Genomic DNA, 18162 nt, shown 5'->3' with positions numbered 1-18162 from the left:
TAAAATGAACGACACTGTCGATCTTTGCTATAAGCTAACTTAGTAGCTAATTTAGCTCTCTTTAATTGGGTAGACGCGAAGATTTTTGATCCAGTGATTAGCGATTTCAGTAGTGTGAGAATATGGGTATAATTTATTATGAGTGTTACAACACAGGAAATGTGTCTTTCCGTGCAGTGACCGCTCATCTCGAACTTTCTTTCTCATGTAACACCGCCACAAAAATAGCTTATCTCATATTGTTCTTAAAGTTCCGGTAACCGTTTCAGCTTTGGAACCTATCTCCCAGGGTAACTGGGTATGCGTCCCTTGTTTGTGTCAAGCGGTGGTTTTGTGCCATACTGAGGACATGGCCAGATAATCCCGCTACTTCTGTATGTCTAATGTGGAAGTTTAACAGTTGTTTTTGAGCTGTCTAGTCCTTGCAGTGTTTTTTTTAAGACCGGCCAGAAGCCATTTACCAAAATTATCTTTGTTTTCTGTTTTCACTTGTTTCCTTTGCTTTACTTACACTAATACAAAACACAACACCCGTGCCCGAGGCGGGACTCGAACCCACAACCCTTCGGACCAAGCGATAGAGACATGCCGTGCCCCTACCGCTTGAGCCATCCGGGCCGGTTGGTGTTGGCGTGCATAATGTGCCAGACTAACGGACGATTTCACCAACCACGATGAAATTAAGTTGACGAATGTCGAATGTTTAACCACTCTGAAAGATTATTATTATTATTATTATTATTATTATTATTATTATTATTATTATTATTATTCTCGACGCCGGAGCGAATTTTTCTCCATTAATAACAAATGGCAACCATCACAGATAATTCTGTTGGCTCAAAAAATTAATCTTTACATTGATTATTCGCCTAAAGGTGCATATACTAGGAGTCCCGGCCGCCAAGTCACTCAATTGCGTGCGCTCCTTGAGTGATTACTGATGACTTAATACGAGGGTTGATCGGAAAATAACGCACAATAATTAAAAAATATTTTAATAGGTAAACAAAAATAAAAAAAATACACAAATGAACTCACATCTTTTAGCTACTTTTCTACACAGGCGCCAAGTTTCTAAACACATTTCTCTCATCATGGTGCCAGTTTCAGTATACCCTGTTGATAGAAGTCCGTTCGGTTGGAGTATAGCCATCTGCGGACAGTTGATTGCACTTCTGCATTGGTCGCAAAGCGATTGCCGGCCAGGAATTTCTTCATGGGACCAAACAGATGAAAGTCCGACTGTGCAAGATCTGGACTGTATGGTGGTTGCTGGAGCACCTCCCAACCAAATGTGTTGATTTTCTCACGAACAGAAGCCGCAACATGGGGGCGAGCATTGTCGCATTGTCATGAAGTTTGGCATCGTCAGCATTAATGTTACGGCGTTTGTCACGAAGGGCACGACGCAACTTTACCAACGTTTGAATGTAGGCTGCAGCATTCACAGTGGTCCCGTGTTTAGCAAAGTCCACCAACAAAACACCATACATATCCCAGAACACAGTCACAAGCACTTTCTTAGCAAATTGCGACACTTTGAATTTATTCTTTACTGGGGAAGCAGCATGTTTCCACTTTCCACTCTATAGAGGCCTGCTTTGTTTCGGGCGTGTAGTGGTACGCCCAGGATTAATCAGCAGGACAATTCCTTTCAGAAAATCATGCCCTTCTGCAGCGTAACGCCTTAAGTAGTCCAGGCATGTCATCATTCGCTGGCCCTTGTGGTCGTCTGTCAGGTTCTTAGGCACCCAGCGGGCACTAAATTTATGAAATTTCAATGTGTCATATACGATCTCGTACACTGCACCGTATGAAATGTTGAACTACTGAGATAAGGTTTGCGGTTGGATTCCCCGGTCATTCAAAATTGCCGCCTCAATGCCCGTGACATTCCGCTGGGTTGCAGCTGTTACCGGCCGCCCGGAACGTGGCGAATCACAAAGGTTCTCACGGCCGTCTGCGAAGAATGCGCACCACCTGGAGAAGTTGCTACGATCCATACAGGCATACATTTTCCTGTGAATTTCACTCGGGTTATGTCATTTTGGCTCTTAAAAATCGCACAACACTTCGCTGCTCTTCACAAGTTGACGATAGTAACATGCGCGCCATCTTTATTGCGTAGTTCACGTTTCTTTCTCTCTAGAGCTGCCCATGCAAAACAAATTGTCTGTAATTAAAACTTCAAACTATATCTCGGCGAAATGTCAACATCCCAGCCACAATACCAACGCAGAAAATAATTATTGTGAATCTGCTTGAAATGCAGACGTCTCAAAATATGAGTGACCAAGCAGGACACTTTTGTATCGTAACCCTTACTTCTCCGCAAACGTTCATGGCACTCTTCAGTACAATAAACATATACTAAGTAATCTTGGAACTGAGGGTAATCGATAATTTGTTTGATCAATAATTTTTTAATTTCTTTTTGTAGCAGTACGTTACTAAATTAATGTTTGTTAAATCGTTCAAATCGGCTGTAAGTACTTTAAGCTCACCCTGACCTGGTTTGGGTTTATGAAGGCCGTTCTCTGGTCCGATCCTTGCATTTGGGCCAATTTTTCGCCCGATATATGTGATGATTTTCCAAGTTCGAGAGATCATCCGGGTGGCATTCGTGAATTCGATGGTGCCAGGTGGGCCATCCTCCTCAGCTTTGACAGTCACATCCGCAGACCTGATAAGCTCTAGGACTCTGAGTACCAAGCCCTTCATAGTATCAGCAACGGAAACTGGTACTACCCACAAAACTTAATCCAAAAAGAAAAAATTTGATATTTTGAAAGAATTAAATATTGACCCAATTTTAGAGAAAATTAAAAATTTTAGACAGAAATGGAAATCCCCTATATTCAGGCTGCCAAGAACAAGGATACCACGCCAAGCACTAAATTAAGCCCTTTAGGAACAAGATCTTCGAGCCGTCCGCTGAAACGATGGAGTGAGACAGTAACAGGCCACCAGGCTTAATACGTGATAGGAAGAAGAAGACAGATAGGCCATTTTTGTCTTCTCAGAAAAGGGATCCTTTTTTAATTAGCGGCAGATTATGTGGGCTCATGTTTTATTAGACTGCTTTGATTCCGCTTGTCACATCCATTTAAGTATTGTCCCACTGTAATCATTATGCCGTGAACTGATTAGTATCTATTTCAGTCACCAGCGTAGCTCAGACGGTAGCGCTTTTGCCTGCTGATATGGTGTTGCGTTTGGACGTGGGTTGATTACCTGACGTTTTTTCCCGAAATTTTTCCCAACCGTTAGGCGGATGTCAGCTGATCTATGGCGAATCTTCGGCCTCACTCGCCAAATACCATCTCGCTGTCGCAAATCCAATCAACGCTAAATAACCCGTAGTCGATAGTGCTTAAATAACCAACTAAATAAAATAATAAATAAATGAATTTATATTTGAAAATGGTTGTTAATCGAATTTTTATCTACATTTTTTAATACCACAAGAAGCAGTACCAATTCAATCGCGCCTTATTTAATATTTGGTGGTCCTGCTGACGTCCTAGAATTTTAATTGGTTTTTTACGACGCTTTATCAACTGTGATGGCTATCTGCGTCTGAGTGAAATGAAGGTGATAATGCCAGCGAAATAAGTCCAGGGTCCAGGGCCTGAAGTCTTAATAGGTTAGGGGAAAACTCCGGAAAATTCCTTAAACAGTTAACTTATCCCAACAAGGATTTGAACCCGGGCCCGCTTGTTGCATAGTCAGACATGCTAACCGTCACTACATAGCGGTGGACTACGTGGGAGAAACTACGGTTCGTAGTAAACGATGAGGTTATATGCTGTGATCCCCGTTGTCTATAATTTATTATCGAAATGGAATTGCATTGTTCTTCAGCCGATGTTGCTATGCAGAATTGTCGATTTTCAGACAACGCGGAACTGTCTGTTCCCCTCCTCCTCTCTGAACAGATTGCCTCCATTGATATGAGCTAGCGGAAAAGACAAATGAAATGTGACAAGTGAACACGCATGAGTTGTTCTTACTATTTATAAATATTTTTAATAATTTATAAAAGACTAACTTCTAATATAAATTGCTAATAGGTTTCTTTTTTTTTTTTTTTTAATGTACAAGCACCATTACATCCTTAATATTCTTGTCTGAATTATGTGTTATAATATACAGACAAGGACGTTAAGTTCGTAAGGCACAGTGTAATATCTGCAATATGGGGGTGGAATAGAAATTACATGTCCAATTTGTGGTAGGTTTCAGCCATTTGAAGATGAAACGTGAGACTGGTTTATGGTACAATTTGCGACAGCTATTTGAATACACAAGAGCAGTAAATGCAGTTCCCAAAAGTCATTTATGCACGTGATATAAATCTTCCCACGTACTCCTGCGTATTTGGTTTACGCCAAACAGTACGTCTTTATGGATGTGTACCAAATGATGTTGACTTGCCTTACGTAATAACAAATGCAGTAAGCTGTCCGGTGTAATTTCTCGAAGTTTATTATTCTGATGCGAAGGAAGATGTTCCGAGCTTTTCCTCAGTTTCTTCATCATTGTAAATCTGCAGGGAGGAAGCAATCTATTTACGTAACCACTTTCTAACACCTTTCTCTTCACAAATTCATAGGCCTCCCATCATTTTACAGTTACGCCAAGATAATCTCTCCAGTTGAAATATGTAAAGTTATAGACTACGTTTTACTCGCTTCACGACAATTTTCTTTTTCATGTTGGGAATGATATTATGTTTATAGTTTATTTCTCTTGAATAATATTCAACAGACATACATAGTGAAACCATTTACTGTGCACTCAAATAAGATGATATAACTTACTGTTAGTTTCTAAATTGTACGGTTTTAGATATGTGTACAAATTCGTATTTAAACGGTAATTTATTACTATTACATTTTAAAAAATTGTATGTTTACGAATATTTAAAGTGAGAGAATGAAATACATTATTGATTTACAAATAATTACATTCTAAACATATTCTTATAGTAGTCATTGAGATGGTGATAAAATTAATTGCTTGTGAGCAAATTGTTCACTCTACAGTAAAGAAAGAGTAACCGTTTACCTTAGCACTGTAATCTTCTGAGTCTGAGGATGGTAAGACAAATTGAAATTGCCGTGAAAAGTATAAATCATTTTTTTTTGTATAGTTCATAATTTTTCTCAGCAAATGTACCACTTCAGTTTTATTGTCAACTTATTCTACATATTTCTATTCTGCATCATTCATGGATACATAAATTGACTCCTAGACGCATAAACAATTTTCTAATAGTTAAGGAGAAATCACTGTGCACAAGAAAACGGAAAGCATGCCAGAAACGAATTCTTTCGTTATCAAAGATGCCGAAAACTTGTATTTCCGTGAAAATCTCGAAACCAATAATTTATCTTCATACTTCTTACAATGAGAAAGTAAAAACTGATCCAATCCTTTTCTGAATGTTCACCATCTGTTTTCAACTCTTCTTTTCTGTACATAGTTGGTCTTATTGTATAAGGTCATTTGATACGAAAACTTTCTATGAAGAATAATACCATGTAATAAATTCCTTCAGTTCCTGAGTAGTAACTCTTACTTCCTAATTGCTTATTTCTCAAAATTATACAAAGTGGCTATAACCCTTCACAAACTTTACTTCAGTAATCAGGAAAATAATATCTGGAAATTTACTTATTTTCATTGAAGAAATAGACTAATATACATCTTTTCGTAGTAGTAAAGTCGGAAAAATAAGTGTGAATCGAAATTGACATGCATTTTGCACTACACTTGTACAAAAACGACCATAGAATATTTAGAAATTAATTTTTCGAAATTTACTACTACACTGTAAAGCTTTTTTTTTTTCTTTTTGACGAATTAGCCTCCAAATGTAGTTTTCTTCTCTTCACTTCGTCATAATGTCCAAGTTTCTGCTACATGCAGTGTCACACACCACACAAAGCATTTCACTAGTCTTTTCCTTAGTTCTGTTTTCAGAGGTCCGCAGATGATGTTCCTTTTCTATTAAAAGCTTTCTTTGCCATTGCTATCCTCGTTTTCACTTCCTGTCAGCAGCTCAGGTTACTATTTGTACGTACATCCCAAGTATTTGAAACTGTCCACTTGTCCTACTGCTTCAATTCGAATTCGCGCGTTTACCTTCTTAATTTTTTCTTCCGTTAACCATGGTCTTCGTCTTGTTTACATTTATCTTCATCGCATACTGCCACTGCCATCGTGATCTAGACCAGGCCGTAATGCAGGTTGTGTGACGTCACTCGATGAGTCGGGCTTTTCTATTTGAGTATACGGAGCTGAGTGAAATATATTACTTTAATGCGTGTCGGCGCTCAATTTTATTTAGTGTAATGTGTGTATAAGACCCCTTCACACTTCTTATCGCATAATATGTTGCAGAAATAATTACAAAACTGTGTTATTTTAATATGAACGGAGTTTTACATGGTAACATAACCTGGTTGCATCAACATTTTAAGTTTGGAATGGAAGCTATTTTGAGATTTAATAAAGAAGAATTATTTATATTGTAATTTTAATTTAGCACATCTACCTTCCTTACTTGTAGGTACAAAATTTACCACAGTCCCTCCTATGAAATTAGTGTATGTACAGTTGTGTGTTAATCTGGTAGGTTAGATAAATACAATTCATTACAACCCAGTATAGTAGGGAACAAATAAATAATACAATTAAATTTTTATTCAATGTAATATGTGCATAAGTTCCATTTATGTGTTGCATAATGTGGCAGGAATAATAAATAAAACTGTGTTATTTTTATGTGAAGAGAATTTACCATGTTAACATAACCTATCTGCGTCAACATTTTAGGCTTAAGTTGAGAACGAAAACGGTTTTGAGATTTAACAAAGAAGAATATATTTTTTAGGATAAACTTCAGAACACGGTTACCGTCCTTACTTATAGGAAGAAAATTCACCACAGTCCCTCCTATGAAATGTACATACGTTATATTACTTAGTAGCGCTGAGGTATAGTTCCGGTAATTTCTGAACTGAAAACAGTTGAATTTATTTTTTGTGGAGATGCATTTGATCCTATAAGCAAGGCATATTAAAATCCTGAACGAACCGAACTAATTTGTATATGCAAGATGTATGAATACGAAGGGAACTACCTCAGCGCTAGTTTAGCCCTAGTAACATATTAAACTAATCAGACTTCAGACTGGAGTACCGTATGAAATGAATAAATACAATTGAAGTGTAGACAAATTGCATTTATGAGTTATACGTAGCGTTATGCTTAATTATAATGCATAATTGCGAATATGGAAATAAGGCAAGTACTGATAGAATAAACATAACCTATAATTTCAACACATTAAAATATGCGTGCGATGCAACTGCAAATTGTTGAAACGTGGATAAATGAATGTGCAAGAATTTCGTAATGAAGCACGAGTGCTTTATTTCAACTAATTACAATTCTAGATACTGTAACAGTAATGGAAACTATAGGGTATAATTTTTTGTAATATACTATATGTATCTCGTTTTTAGTTCAAATTGTGTATATTATCAAACGTCGTATTATTTATTCGTATAATGTAGGTTATTCGCAAATAAAAAGGGAGCAATAATTTAAATTTAATAAGACAAATACGGTAAACTAACAATAATGGATTAGACAAGAGTAACATTGATAACGCTGCACTTAGGCCTAATCACAACTTACTTTACATGACAGTCAATGTTTCACTTTCACGTATATATTATTACACATATTTAGCCTACTGTTTATAAGACCAAAATTTCACTTAACCACATAAGGGCGCAATATTTAATCGAAATAAAGGCAGGTATTACACATACGAACTTTGCCTGCAACAACGTAATTTTCACACCAAAAATAATATTATACCTTAAATTGCAAGTAAATTGTGTCTCAAGCGTCTCACAATCACTGTTTAAAATTTTACTGACGCAATTACACTGCATTTCAGAGAAATATATGTTATTCTTCATGCACTGCAACTAATTCATATGGTTGAAAGACCGCCTTTCGCGATCAGCTGTTAAGCGAGTCACGTGGTCTGCCTTACGGCCTGTATTAGATCACGATGGCAGTGATACTGCTCACTGCTGCCATTTAGCTGTAGCAGCATATCACTTAGTAACATTTCGTCTGCTAACAACGCCACATCTTCAGCAAATATAAATTTTATTCTTCCTCCTCCTTTCACCCATCCTATGTTCTGAAAACAGTTCTTCTCTAAATCTTCCAAGTAGATGTTGAAGAGGGTAGGTGATAAAGTTTATCCTTGTCATATTCGTCTCCCTATTCCACTTCTCTTTGACATTTCTTTTCCTATTGTGATTTTGACTCGTTATTTAATATGAAATTTACTGAATAGCCTTCTCTATTTCCAATCCACACCAATTGTCTTCAGGATCCCCATAAGTTTATTCCAATCTACTCTATTAAAAGGCTTTTCCAGGACCACAAATGCTACATATACAGGGTGGTTATAAAGTAAGTACCCATTTCTAGGAAAACGGACTTCAACGAAGCTGAAATGATAATTATAAGGAAGTACAGTGATATACCATACAAAATCACCGCATTTCGACATGAACACCTCGCATGTCTCGACACATCTCCCAGCGTTGCACCGAGTGTCGAAACACCCGTTCCAGAATATCCGGTGTAATGAGGGGTACAGCGTCTCTGATGCGACGTTTGAGTTGGTCCACATCTCTTATCTTGACCCTGTACACTTGAGACTTCACAAATCCCCAAACAAAAAAATTTAGTGGTGTTAAGTCTGGAGATGCCCACAACCTTGTTGACCCACGGCCAATCCATCGTCCCGGAAATGTAGCATTAAGATAATCCCGGACAATGAGAGCGAAATGGGCTGGTGCCCCATCCTGTTGGTAAACAAGTGTCCAGAATTCCATTGGCTACCAACTGAGGCTCAAGAAATTGTTGCAGCATATCTAGGTAACTGTTTCCAGTAATTGTCGGTTCGCCAAACATGAAAGGTCCATAAACCGTCGATTTTATTATTCCCAACCAAGCGTTAACTTTCGGTGTATCCCTCTGCCATTCTCGGATCTCATGTGGTTGTTCCGTAGCCCAAATTCTGCAATTGTGACGATTCACTACGCCACACGTGTGAAATGTTGCCTCATCGGAAAACAACACATTGTTCATCAATTGTTCTTCTTCTGCAGCCTGCACTAAATCAGCACACATAGCCTCTCGGGCGGCATAGTCCTCTTGCTCAAGGTGATGCAGGACTTGAATTGTGTACGCTTTCATGCGCAGGCGATAGTGCAATGTTTTCCAAACTGTCGACTGAGGGATACCGAGTTCTCTGCTAAGCCGCCTGGTGGAAGCAGATGGGCTACGTGTGATAGCCTCCTCAATACGCGCCACGGTGTCATCTGATGTGGATGGCCGCCCAGAACGTTTAACATCAGCAACATTGCCTGTCCTCTTGAATTTGTTCACCAACTTGCTTATGGTCTTCCTGTTTGGCCCAGGTTTTCGGAACCTACGATTGAAGTCCTCTTGGATCCGTTGGTATGTCCATCCACGCAACCTTCCACAAACAACTGTTATTCGTTCTTCAATGGACAGCATTCTTTCAAATTAACTGAAAATAAAAAGTAAAAAATTGTTATTTCACAAAAATGGGTACTTATTTTATAATCACCCTGTACTTCATTTTTCTCTGTGTATCTTTAGCCAATTGTTCTCAGCAGTCAAATTGCATCTCTCGTACCTTTTCCCTTCCCGAAGCCAAATTGCTGTTCTTCCAACTCTTCTTTCATCTAAGAATATAAACGTCAATTCAGTATTTGTAGGAGAATCTTCGCGAGTGCGATATCAGGCTGATAGTCCTGAACTCGTTACATTTCTTGACATTTCTTTGGTATTGACAGCAATACTGTATCCGTGAAATCTTCAGTCCATTCGCCTTCCTCATATATTTCATTGCATACTGATAGAATTCCCTTCTTGTCTTTACCCAATCTTTTCACTAATTCAATAGGGATTCCATCAACTCCTTCCTGTTGCTTTCCCATTCTTAATTTCCCTAAGCTCTAGCTCAACTTCTCTTGGAATATAAAATTTTTTTCGTTTTCTGATAAGACTGATTCGTCTTCTATAGCTAAGTCATCTGGACGATCCACTGACAGTTCTGCATATTTTGTCCTTATGGGGTAGCATAATAGGCCTAGAAGGTGTATTGCGATTTCGTCTCGTATCAACCACATGGATTTCCTGTTCTTCGTCTTCTATCAACCGCATGGATTTCCTGTTCTTGTGAAGTCCATACAGTTTACTTCGCGATATATTAAATTAATCTTCCTTTTCTTTCTAGATCCTCTATTTCTTTATACTTCTTTTATGTCAAGTGTCCCTTCACGTATATGTGTAGATGAGCACGAATGGCCCAGGTTCGATTCCCGGTCGGGGCAAGTTACCTGGTTGAGGTTTTTCCGGGGTTTCCCCTCAACCCAATATGAGCAAATCTTGGGGAAACTATCGGTGCTAGACCCCGGATTCATTTCACAGGCATTATCACCTTCATCTCATCCAGACGCTAAGTAACGTACAATGTTGATAAAGCATCGTAAAATAACCTACTAAAAAACACGAATGCTCACCTCTGCTATAGCTAAACGAGTGATATTAACTCTTCTTTCACTTATAAAAGACTTTCTGTTCTTTTCATATTCATGTTTAAAACATCGTGAAGTTGGCAGACATGTACTTTTGTGTCGAAGTGAAGAGCTTGTCCATTGTTAATTAATAATCATACAATTACATCAAGAGGAACTAAAAGCACTGGTAAAGCATATTTTGTAAACTCCTTCACTGATGATGAATAGTGCCAGTTTTGCTCTCAACAATTGAACTGTTTTAGATACGCGTTTATATACGCGGTTAAAAGTACAGGATGCTATGTTTGGTGAACATATTGTGCTAAAGATCGCGGGTTCGGATCTCAGCCACTACAGTCAATTGGAACCTGTGATAAAGGATGGGGAAGGACCATGTAAAGCAGTCGGTGTACTGGCATGGATGGATAGAATAAATTGAGCTCTCTCTGATTTACTAAAGAAATGTATGACATAATATTGATATTATTGTATGAAATGCCAGATGCGTAAATTCTGTTGTCATAACTGTGTAGTTGTTAATCTTTGAACCAACATAAATCGTAAACATCAGATATCAAATGTAGCTCCACTTTACACCTGCATATGGAAAGTGTACTCAACAAATTTAACACTTCTATAACTTTTGTGTATGTTGTCAAGCCAATGCTTCCTTCTCCATCCCAAAATTCGCAATAGGTTTAGACGGGAAAGCTCTTATATCAGAAAACATGGTTATATTTGACGAATTCCTACGAGATGTATTGCTGTTGTCCATCAGGCACTGTTTTTGTGATTTCTCATCTGAGTTTCATGCTGATTTAGCCTCAATTCTTTTATAATTCTTTCATAATTGTTACTATTGTAATTTCATTTAGACTGTAAGCTGAACTAGAATAACAAGTTTTCATAATGGAAACCTGACTTCAAATTCCAGCAAATTCAGAACTTCTAGCGGACTAAAATGGCATTGGATGAGTTTCTTTTTTAATATTCCCATTTTCCCTGCCAGTTTCATAATTTCAGAGAGAATTTGAATTGAACGGTTTACATCAGCTGTTTTTTATGCGGATGACGTGAATATGTTACGTGTATATATAAGAAACCACAAACTGTTAGGGAAAACACGGGAATTTTACTTCAAGAAAGTAATGGGATAGGTTTGGAAGTAAATCCCGAAAAAAAAAAACAAGGTAACGTATGATTATGTCTTGTGACCAGAATATAAAGTATATGATTATGTCTCGTGACCAGAATATAGTACGAAATGAAAATATAAAAATCAGAAATCTACCCTTTGAAGAGGTGGACAAATTTAAATATCTTGGAACAACAGTGACAAATGAAGAGTCCACTGCAAGAATGATGGATGTCATTTGGAACACATTTTGCAGGAGACACAATTGAAAGTTTGAAATGCTTAGCGCTCAAAGCTTAACTGAGATTTTCCGATCATTACTGGACAATGACTATCAGTGTTAATGCCATATAACTCTCTATGTACATTCTATATGTCTTAAGCTCTGCATTGACAGTCTTGGTTCATTTTCGACAAGAAAGTGACATCCATCATTCTTGCAGTGGACTCTTCAAATATAAATGACACTCGACAGGAAATTAAACACAGAATAAAGATGGGAAATGTTTGCTATTATTCGATTGAGACGCTTTTGTCGAATATACAATGTACATTTTTCACAACAAGAACAACTTAATAGGATTTTTACTGCAAGAATTTTATGGTAGAAGTAACCATAAATTTCCTAGGGTTGGTTCTGACTGCTGTACCCCACAACAAAGTAAAATTGTCAGCCATTTGATGAAAATTGACTTGTAGGATTATTTTCTCCATTAAAACAATAAATGTAAGTGTTTACTGCAGCTAAGACTTGATGTAAAATAACTTTATTTGACCTCAAAGTGAAACGGATAGATAGGTCTACATGCCATAGAAGAGGTTATCAGAGATAAATATATCATTCCATATTTATAATATTATTTTACACTAACTTGTATGTACGTGTGTGGAAAGCCTTGTACATAGACCGTAGATTAGCCTATATCCATACAACCTCCAGGAAGTAGATGTGAGATGAATGGAATCCATGATTTACACTCCAGAAGCACCACAGAAATGTCTCTGGCAGTTTTATAGGGATTACTAGGTCTTACAGGCCATCCCCAAGTTACACTGGATGGTACCCGTTCATCACCACAGGACAAACTCCAGTAGTGAGTGAATCTCGTCAACCTGGCTCCAGTGCATAGTCAGAGCATTTGACATGGAAGAAGTGATCCAACTGTCAATCTCTACCTGACAACATCCATGATTGTATTATGCTGACCTATAACCGTTTCTTGATGGCCTATTGTCTTACGAAATGAGAGAAAAGGTGAATGTGTGATGGAGAGTGGTGGTGAAAGGAAATCTGTAATGTTGAGAGAAACTGAAGAACCCCGGGAAAAATTCTCATCCTTCGATCTTTTCCTCCATTCAGTCTCTGCCAGAAAACAAACCTGAGTTCATGAAATGATAAGCCCGGACTTCAGCACTCTGCTACGAAATGGGCTTTAATACAAACTTGAGAATTAATTAGTGCTATACTTTTCAGTATAATGGAACTTTTATACGATTTTTCAACCAGTAATGATAATTTAATTTTGGGAGAAATAATTGTAGATAGAAACTTTTTCTACTTCACCAGTTGCCCAGTACTGCTCAGTATTGCAATATGTACCGGGACATGTTTTGGATTTAATTTGCCGAAGCCATTGTAGCTGTAAATGAGCACTTTTTTTTTTAACCAAGGCTGAATATATTAACAAACACTGCTACACTTGCCTTACATACCACTGTGTACACTGTGCCCTGTACCCATCTGCATTTAACGACTGATTTTGTTAACATGATAATTTTCATTAAGTGAAAAAGTGAAGTAATTGGCTTGGTAAAGGAGACCACGTCATTTTAGAAGTAGTGAAATTTTCATAATCAGCAAAACTTCAAATTTTATGTTAATAATTTCAACATGGTTCACGTTTAAACAGTGATTGATAATTCCTATAATCTCTCAAATCTTGCGATCTTTTTTACGATAATGAACATATCTGTAACTGAAAGAAACTTCATTTTCTACCACACAACTGATATCATGAACAACCTTAAACTTTCCAAATTAATCTTAGCATGTACACCAAGAGGTCATCAACTTCCTGGAAGGCTTAAAAGGATGACTAGAGACTGCAATGGGCCAGTGAGGCCCAATACTTGCATGATGATGACAGCTGATATTCATCACATGTGAATTTTGTTATATTATTATTTCTTTTTTTAAGAAAATTGTATAACCGCATATAAATTTCAATCAAAGTGAATGAATCAACTAGTTTGAGGCCCCACACACTTGCTGTCTTCTGCTATACAACCCTTTTTATAAGAATATACTCTTTAGTTTTCCTCTACTTTTTGTATGTACTCAGAATGCAATCTCTCTGCCTTGTGTAAGAGCTTTACATGTCTGTTATATTTGCTTTGACATTACAAGTTTAACATTGTTAATTTGTTGTCTGTGTATGTATGTATGTATGTATGTATGTATGTATGTATGTATGTATGTATGTATGTATGTATGTATGTATGTATGTCAAAAAAAGTTGTGTAAGTCCCAGAAAGGAGGCAGTGTGCATGATCAGAGGACAAGTGACCTGGTTCACAAGAGGAGGACTAGTTGAGGTAATAAAATTAGTTTTGTTTTGTTGTTTGTCTGATCATGCGCACTGCCTCCTTTCTGGGCCTTACAAAGTATCTGTGCGACAAAACTTTTTTTCTAAGACTATATGTATATTGTGAGATATTATTACTACTACTACAACGTCAATATTTTTATGAAACAGTGTGTCTTTTCATATGAATTTGTGTAAGAACTAGAAAATATAAACAAATGTGTAATTCTTATTGTTATGTAATTTGTTATCTAATTGTTCAGAGTTAAAGAACATTTTTCCAAAAATGGTTCTTAAAATCAGTTGTTGCATAAGGAGAAATGTGTTTTATTATACATGAACTGATTTTGAAAAGCGTTTCACTCTGATGAATGGTATAATTATGAGCTTGAATGAATGAATGTTAGCCATGATGTCCCATGTTGGGCACAGGCTTCCTGTGATGAGGTTAGAACCCCCTTGACAGGGATGGCTCAAGTGTACTCGCTTGGTGAGCCAATCCAGGCGAGCTTGTCGTGTATACTACTTTTGTGACATGGTTAATAACCCTGTTCAACTTTAACTAGTCTCAGCACTCTGTTCTTTGTTCATTTTTTTTTCTTGCGCTGCACACATTATACTGACACCGGCACTTTGATAAACACTGATTGCTATTTACACTATTTACCTGACACTTTCTCAACACTGACTTTACTATTTACAAAACTTATCTTACACTTTCATTAATATTGACTTTACTATTTACAATATTTTAACACTGATTACGTTATCTATTTACAATGACCTTCCCTAGTTCTTTCCACAAAACTCTGTTCTTTGCTGTCCTCGACCATTGTTTCCCCGCCTCTTTGGTAAACATGTCAGACCATCTGAGCTGTGGTCTTCCCTGTCCTCTCTTTCCGACGTAGGGGTCCCACATCGTAACTGCATGGGTCCATCTTGTCTGATGTAGTCTCGCCACATGTCCCCCAGGTCCACTTCGTTGTCGTGGCTCATTCTGCTGCGTCAGTAGTGTTCGTCAGTCTTTGTAGTGTTTTGTTTGTCATTCTGTCTCGTAGCTTGGTGCCCAGTATTTTTCTTTGCATCTTCCTCCGGCATGTTTGTATACTTGAGCATTGTCTCTCGGACATTGTCCAAGTTTGGTAGCCGTATAGCAAAACTGGGATTATACATGTCTCTAGTGCCTCAAACTTGAGATTGATATGAGCTTAAATTACATTACATTATTTTTTATTTGCATAAAATTACAATGCTTATGAAGTACATAATTATGTTTATTCTTGCAGGGCAGCAGCAACAGGGGGAACAGGAACTGGCCACAAAGATGCTGCAGATTCAGTCTAAGAGGTTTTACCTAGATGTAAAACAAAACAGAAGAGGAAGGTTCATTAAAGTGGCCGAAGTAAGCATAACATGAAAATGGCTTAAATATTAAGTCTGGTTACATCTGGATTTCAATATAAATATCTCACAGTGATCAATTTGAGAAATTTTGTATTGCACTTTAAAGTCATTTCATTACCACTTAGGGCATATCGTACATATACATAGAGAGTCATTGAAGTGCCAACCAGTGTGCTGTGTTTGTGCTATTGGAGCATGAGGCTCTTTGCCCTGTGTGGATATCATAGAGTGGCGATGATGTAAGCATAAATATAGAGTTTTTTTTTTAACAATTTACGGAATAAAAGCATTTAAGAAGTTACTTACCATTTACATGAAAGGAAGTGTTTAAGTAGTTCTTGTTGAGAAATGATGGCAATCTCGTGATGAATATTAAATTTCAATATCCTCCCAAGGTGTGTGGGTTTGTCTTGTATACATCTTTTAATTTACCCCAGCAATATAAGTTGGATTTTAGGTCAGGTGACCGAGGTGGTCAAAATCTCTACTAATAAAGTAATAAGTCTGTTCTATTTGAACATTCTATTAATTTCCGCCATTAAAACATTGACTGTACGAGATTTGGCAGAGTCTTGTCAAAAGACCCTGCTTACTGTTGGCTATTCTCTAAAAACGATGACAAAATCGTAGTCAATAAAACGAGGTGAATAGACAAGAATTTTTACTATTTTTTATTTCTTTGTGTCAAAGACTAAATATAATAATAAGTGTGTTCATTTGTTCACTCGTTAGGAATAAAAACATAAAGACTCTTATTATTATATTTAATCTTTGGCACAAGGGAATAAAAAAATAGTAAAAATTCGTCCCTATTCACCCCATTTTACAGTTCATGTACATGTGGACGTCAACTTTTCTCTCATAAGAAATTGGTTCTCTGATTCTTTTGCAACTTACGATGCACCATGCATTAATTATCTTTTTGTGTAGTCACCCTGGGTGGTGCAGTCGGTATAGCGTTGACCTTCTGTGCCCGAGGTTGCGGGTTCAATCCTGGCCCAAGTCAATTTAAGTGTGCTTAAATGTGACAGGCTCATGTCAGCAGATTTATTAACGTGTAAAAGAACTCTTGCAGGACAAAATTCCGGCACACCAGTGACACTGATATAACCTCGGTAGTTGCGAGCGTCATTAAATAAGAAATTCTTATTGTGTAGGAACACTTCATGAAATAAATTAGATTTTTCAAAACACCATTAACGATTTTGAGAGTTCACATATGAGGAGCATCGTTTCAAAACATATCAAGTCCCCCAGTGGACGAAATTAAATTTGTTACTTTCTATTTATTTATCTTTCATGCTGTGAAGTCTTATGGTTCCAAGTCGTCATATTTGTAAACTGTAAACTTAAAAATGGTTTTGTGTAGTGTTTTGAAAACTTCTCCGGTTTACGAGTAATCCAGTTTTTAGTCGTTCTTGTAAAAAAAATTGTAAGTTGCACATAATACGTTTTGAAATGATGCTCCTCATATTATGGATTGAACTCACAACAAATATCATGGTCTAAAAGCTATTTAGTATTATGATGATGATGGTGATATATTATGTGGGTCTTTCTTCATTATTTACATTCAGAATCCACTGACAAAATACAATAAATAATGTTAAAAGTGTGGGTCTTTTTCCATTATTTACATTCAGAATCCACTGACAAAATACAATAAATAATGTTAAAAATGTTTAATCTTATGGCATCAATTTAATATTAACATTTGTTATTACATGTTAAATATAAATAATGTGTATGTATAAATGTTTTTGCCTTTTATGGCATCATTAGATACAATTTTCTTCTACGATATCTAAATCACATAGTGGAATTTTTGTTTTCTCTTATAGTAAACCATCAAATTGGTATTATTAATCTATTTCAACCTAAAATAAATGTATATATTTTTCAGATATTCAAGAATGACTTAATAGCACATTAATTTCATCAACCACAAAATAAGCTTGAAAACAACAAACAGAAGATGCAAATTTCATTTTATATTACATAGAATCATTACACATCTCAACAGACACCACGACATTAACGTAATATTACGAATTATTTTATGAATTATGACATATAAAAGGAAGATATAAATTACATTAAAAAAAGCTTTACATAAATTGAGCTATATATTACAAACACAATATCATATATTTAAGCACATAATTTGAAAACATATTTGAATTTAAAATTGTGACAATTTAAAATACACATGTAACTGAAACCATTGTAACATGTGTTTAATGTATTTCAGTACTAAATATATAATATAATTAGTTATACAATAACCTAAAAATGTTTCCAACAAGTAAAAATATGTAAAAGTCGTGAGTCATTATTACATATTACTAATTATTATAACACCAATTTGATGGTTGACTATAAG

At 36.6% G+C, this 18162-nt stretch overlaps 1 protein-coding gene across 3 annotated transcripts in view; it reads left to right on the top strand.

Annotated features, from left to right (window-relative positions):
• Window positions 1–18162, top strand: part of Pur-alpha (Purine-rich binding protein-alpha) — a 180504-nt gene that overhangs the window by 145511 nt on the left and 16831 nt on the right. For all 3 annotated transcript variants that reach the window (XM_069837506.1, XM_069837505.1, XM_069837504.1), the window contains one exon: window positions 15662–15777. In XM_069837506.1, the coding sequence (XP_069693607.1) occupies window positions 15662–15777 (116 nt within the window). The remainder of the gene's footprint in view (window positions 1–15661; window positions 15778–18162) is intronic.

This window comes from Periplaneta americana, chromosome 10 (genome assembly GCF_040183065.1).
Source record: "Periplaneta americana isolate PAMFEO1 chromosome 10, P.americana_PAMFEO1_priV1, whole genome shotgun sequence".
Lineage (NCBI taxonomy): Eukaryota > Metazoa > Arthropoda > Insecta > Blattodea > Blattidae > Periplaneta > Periplaneta americana.
This window is presented reverse-complemented; position numbering and strand designations above follow the sequence as displayed.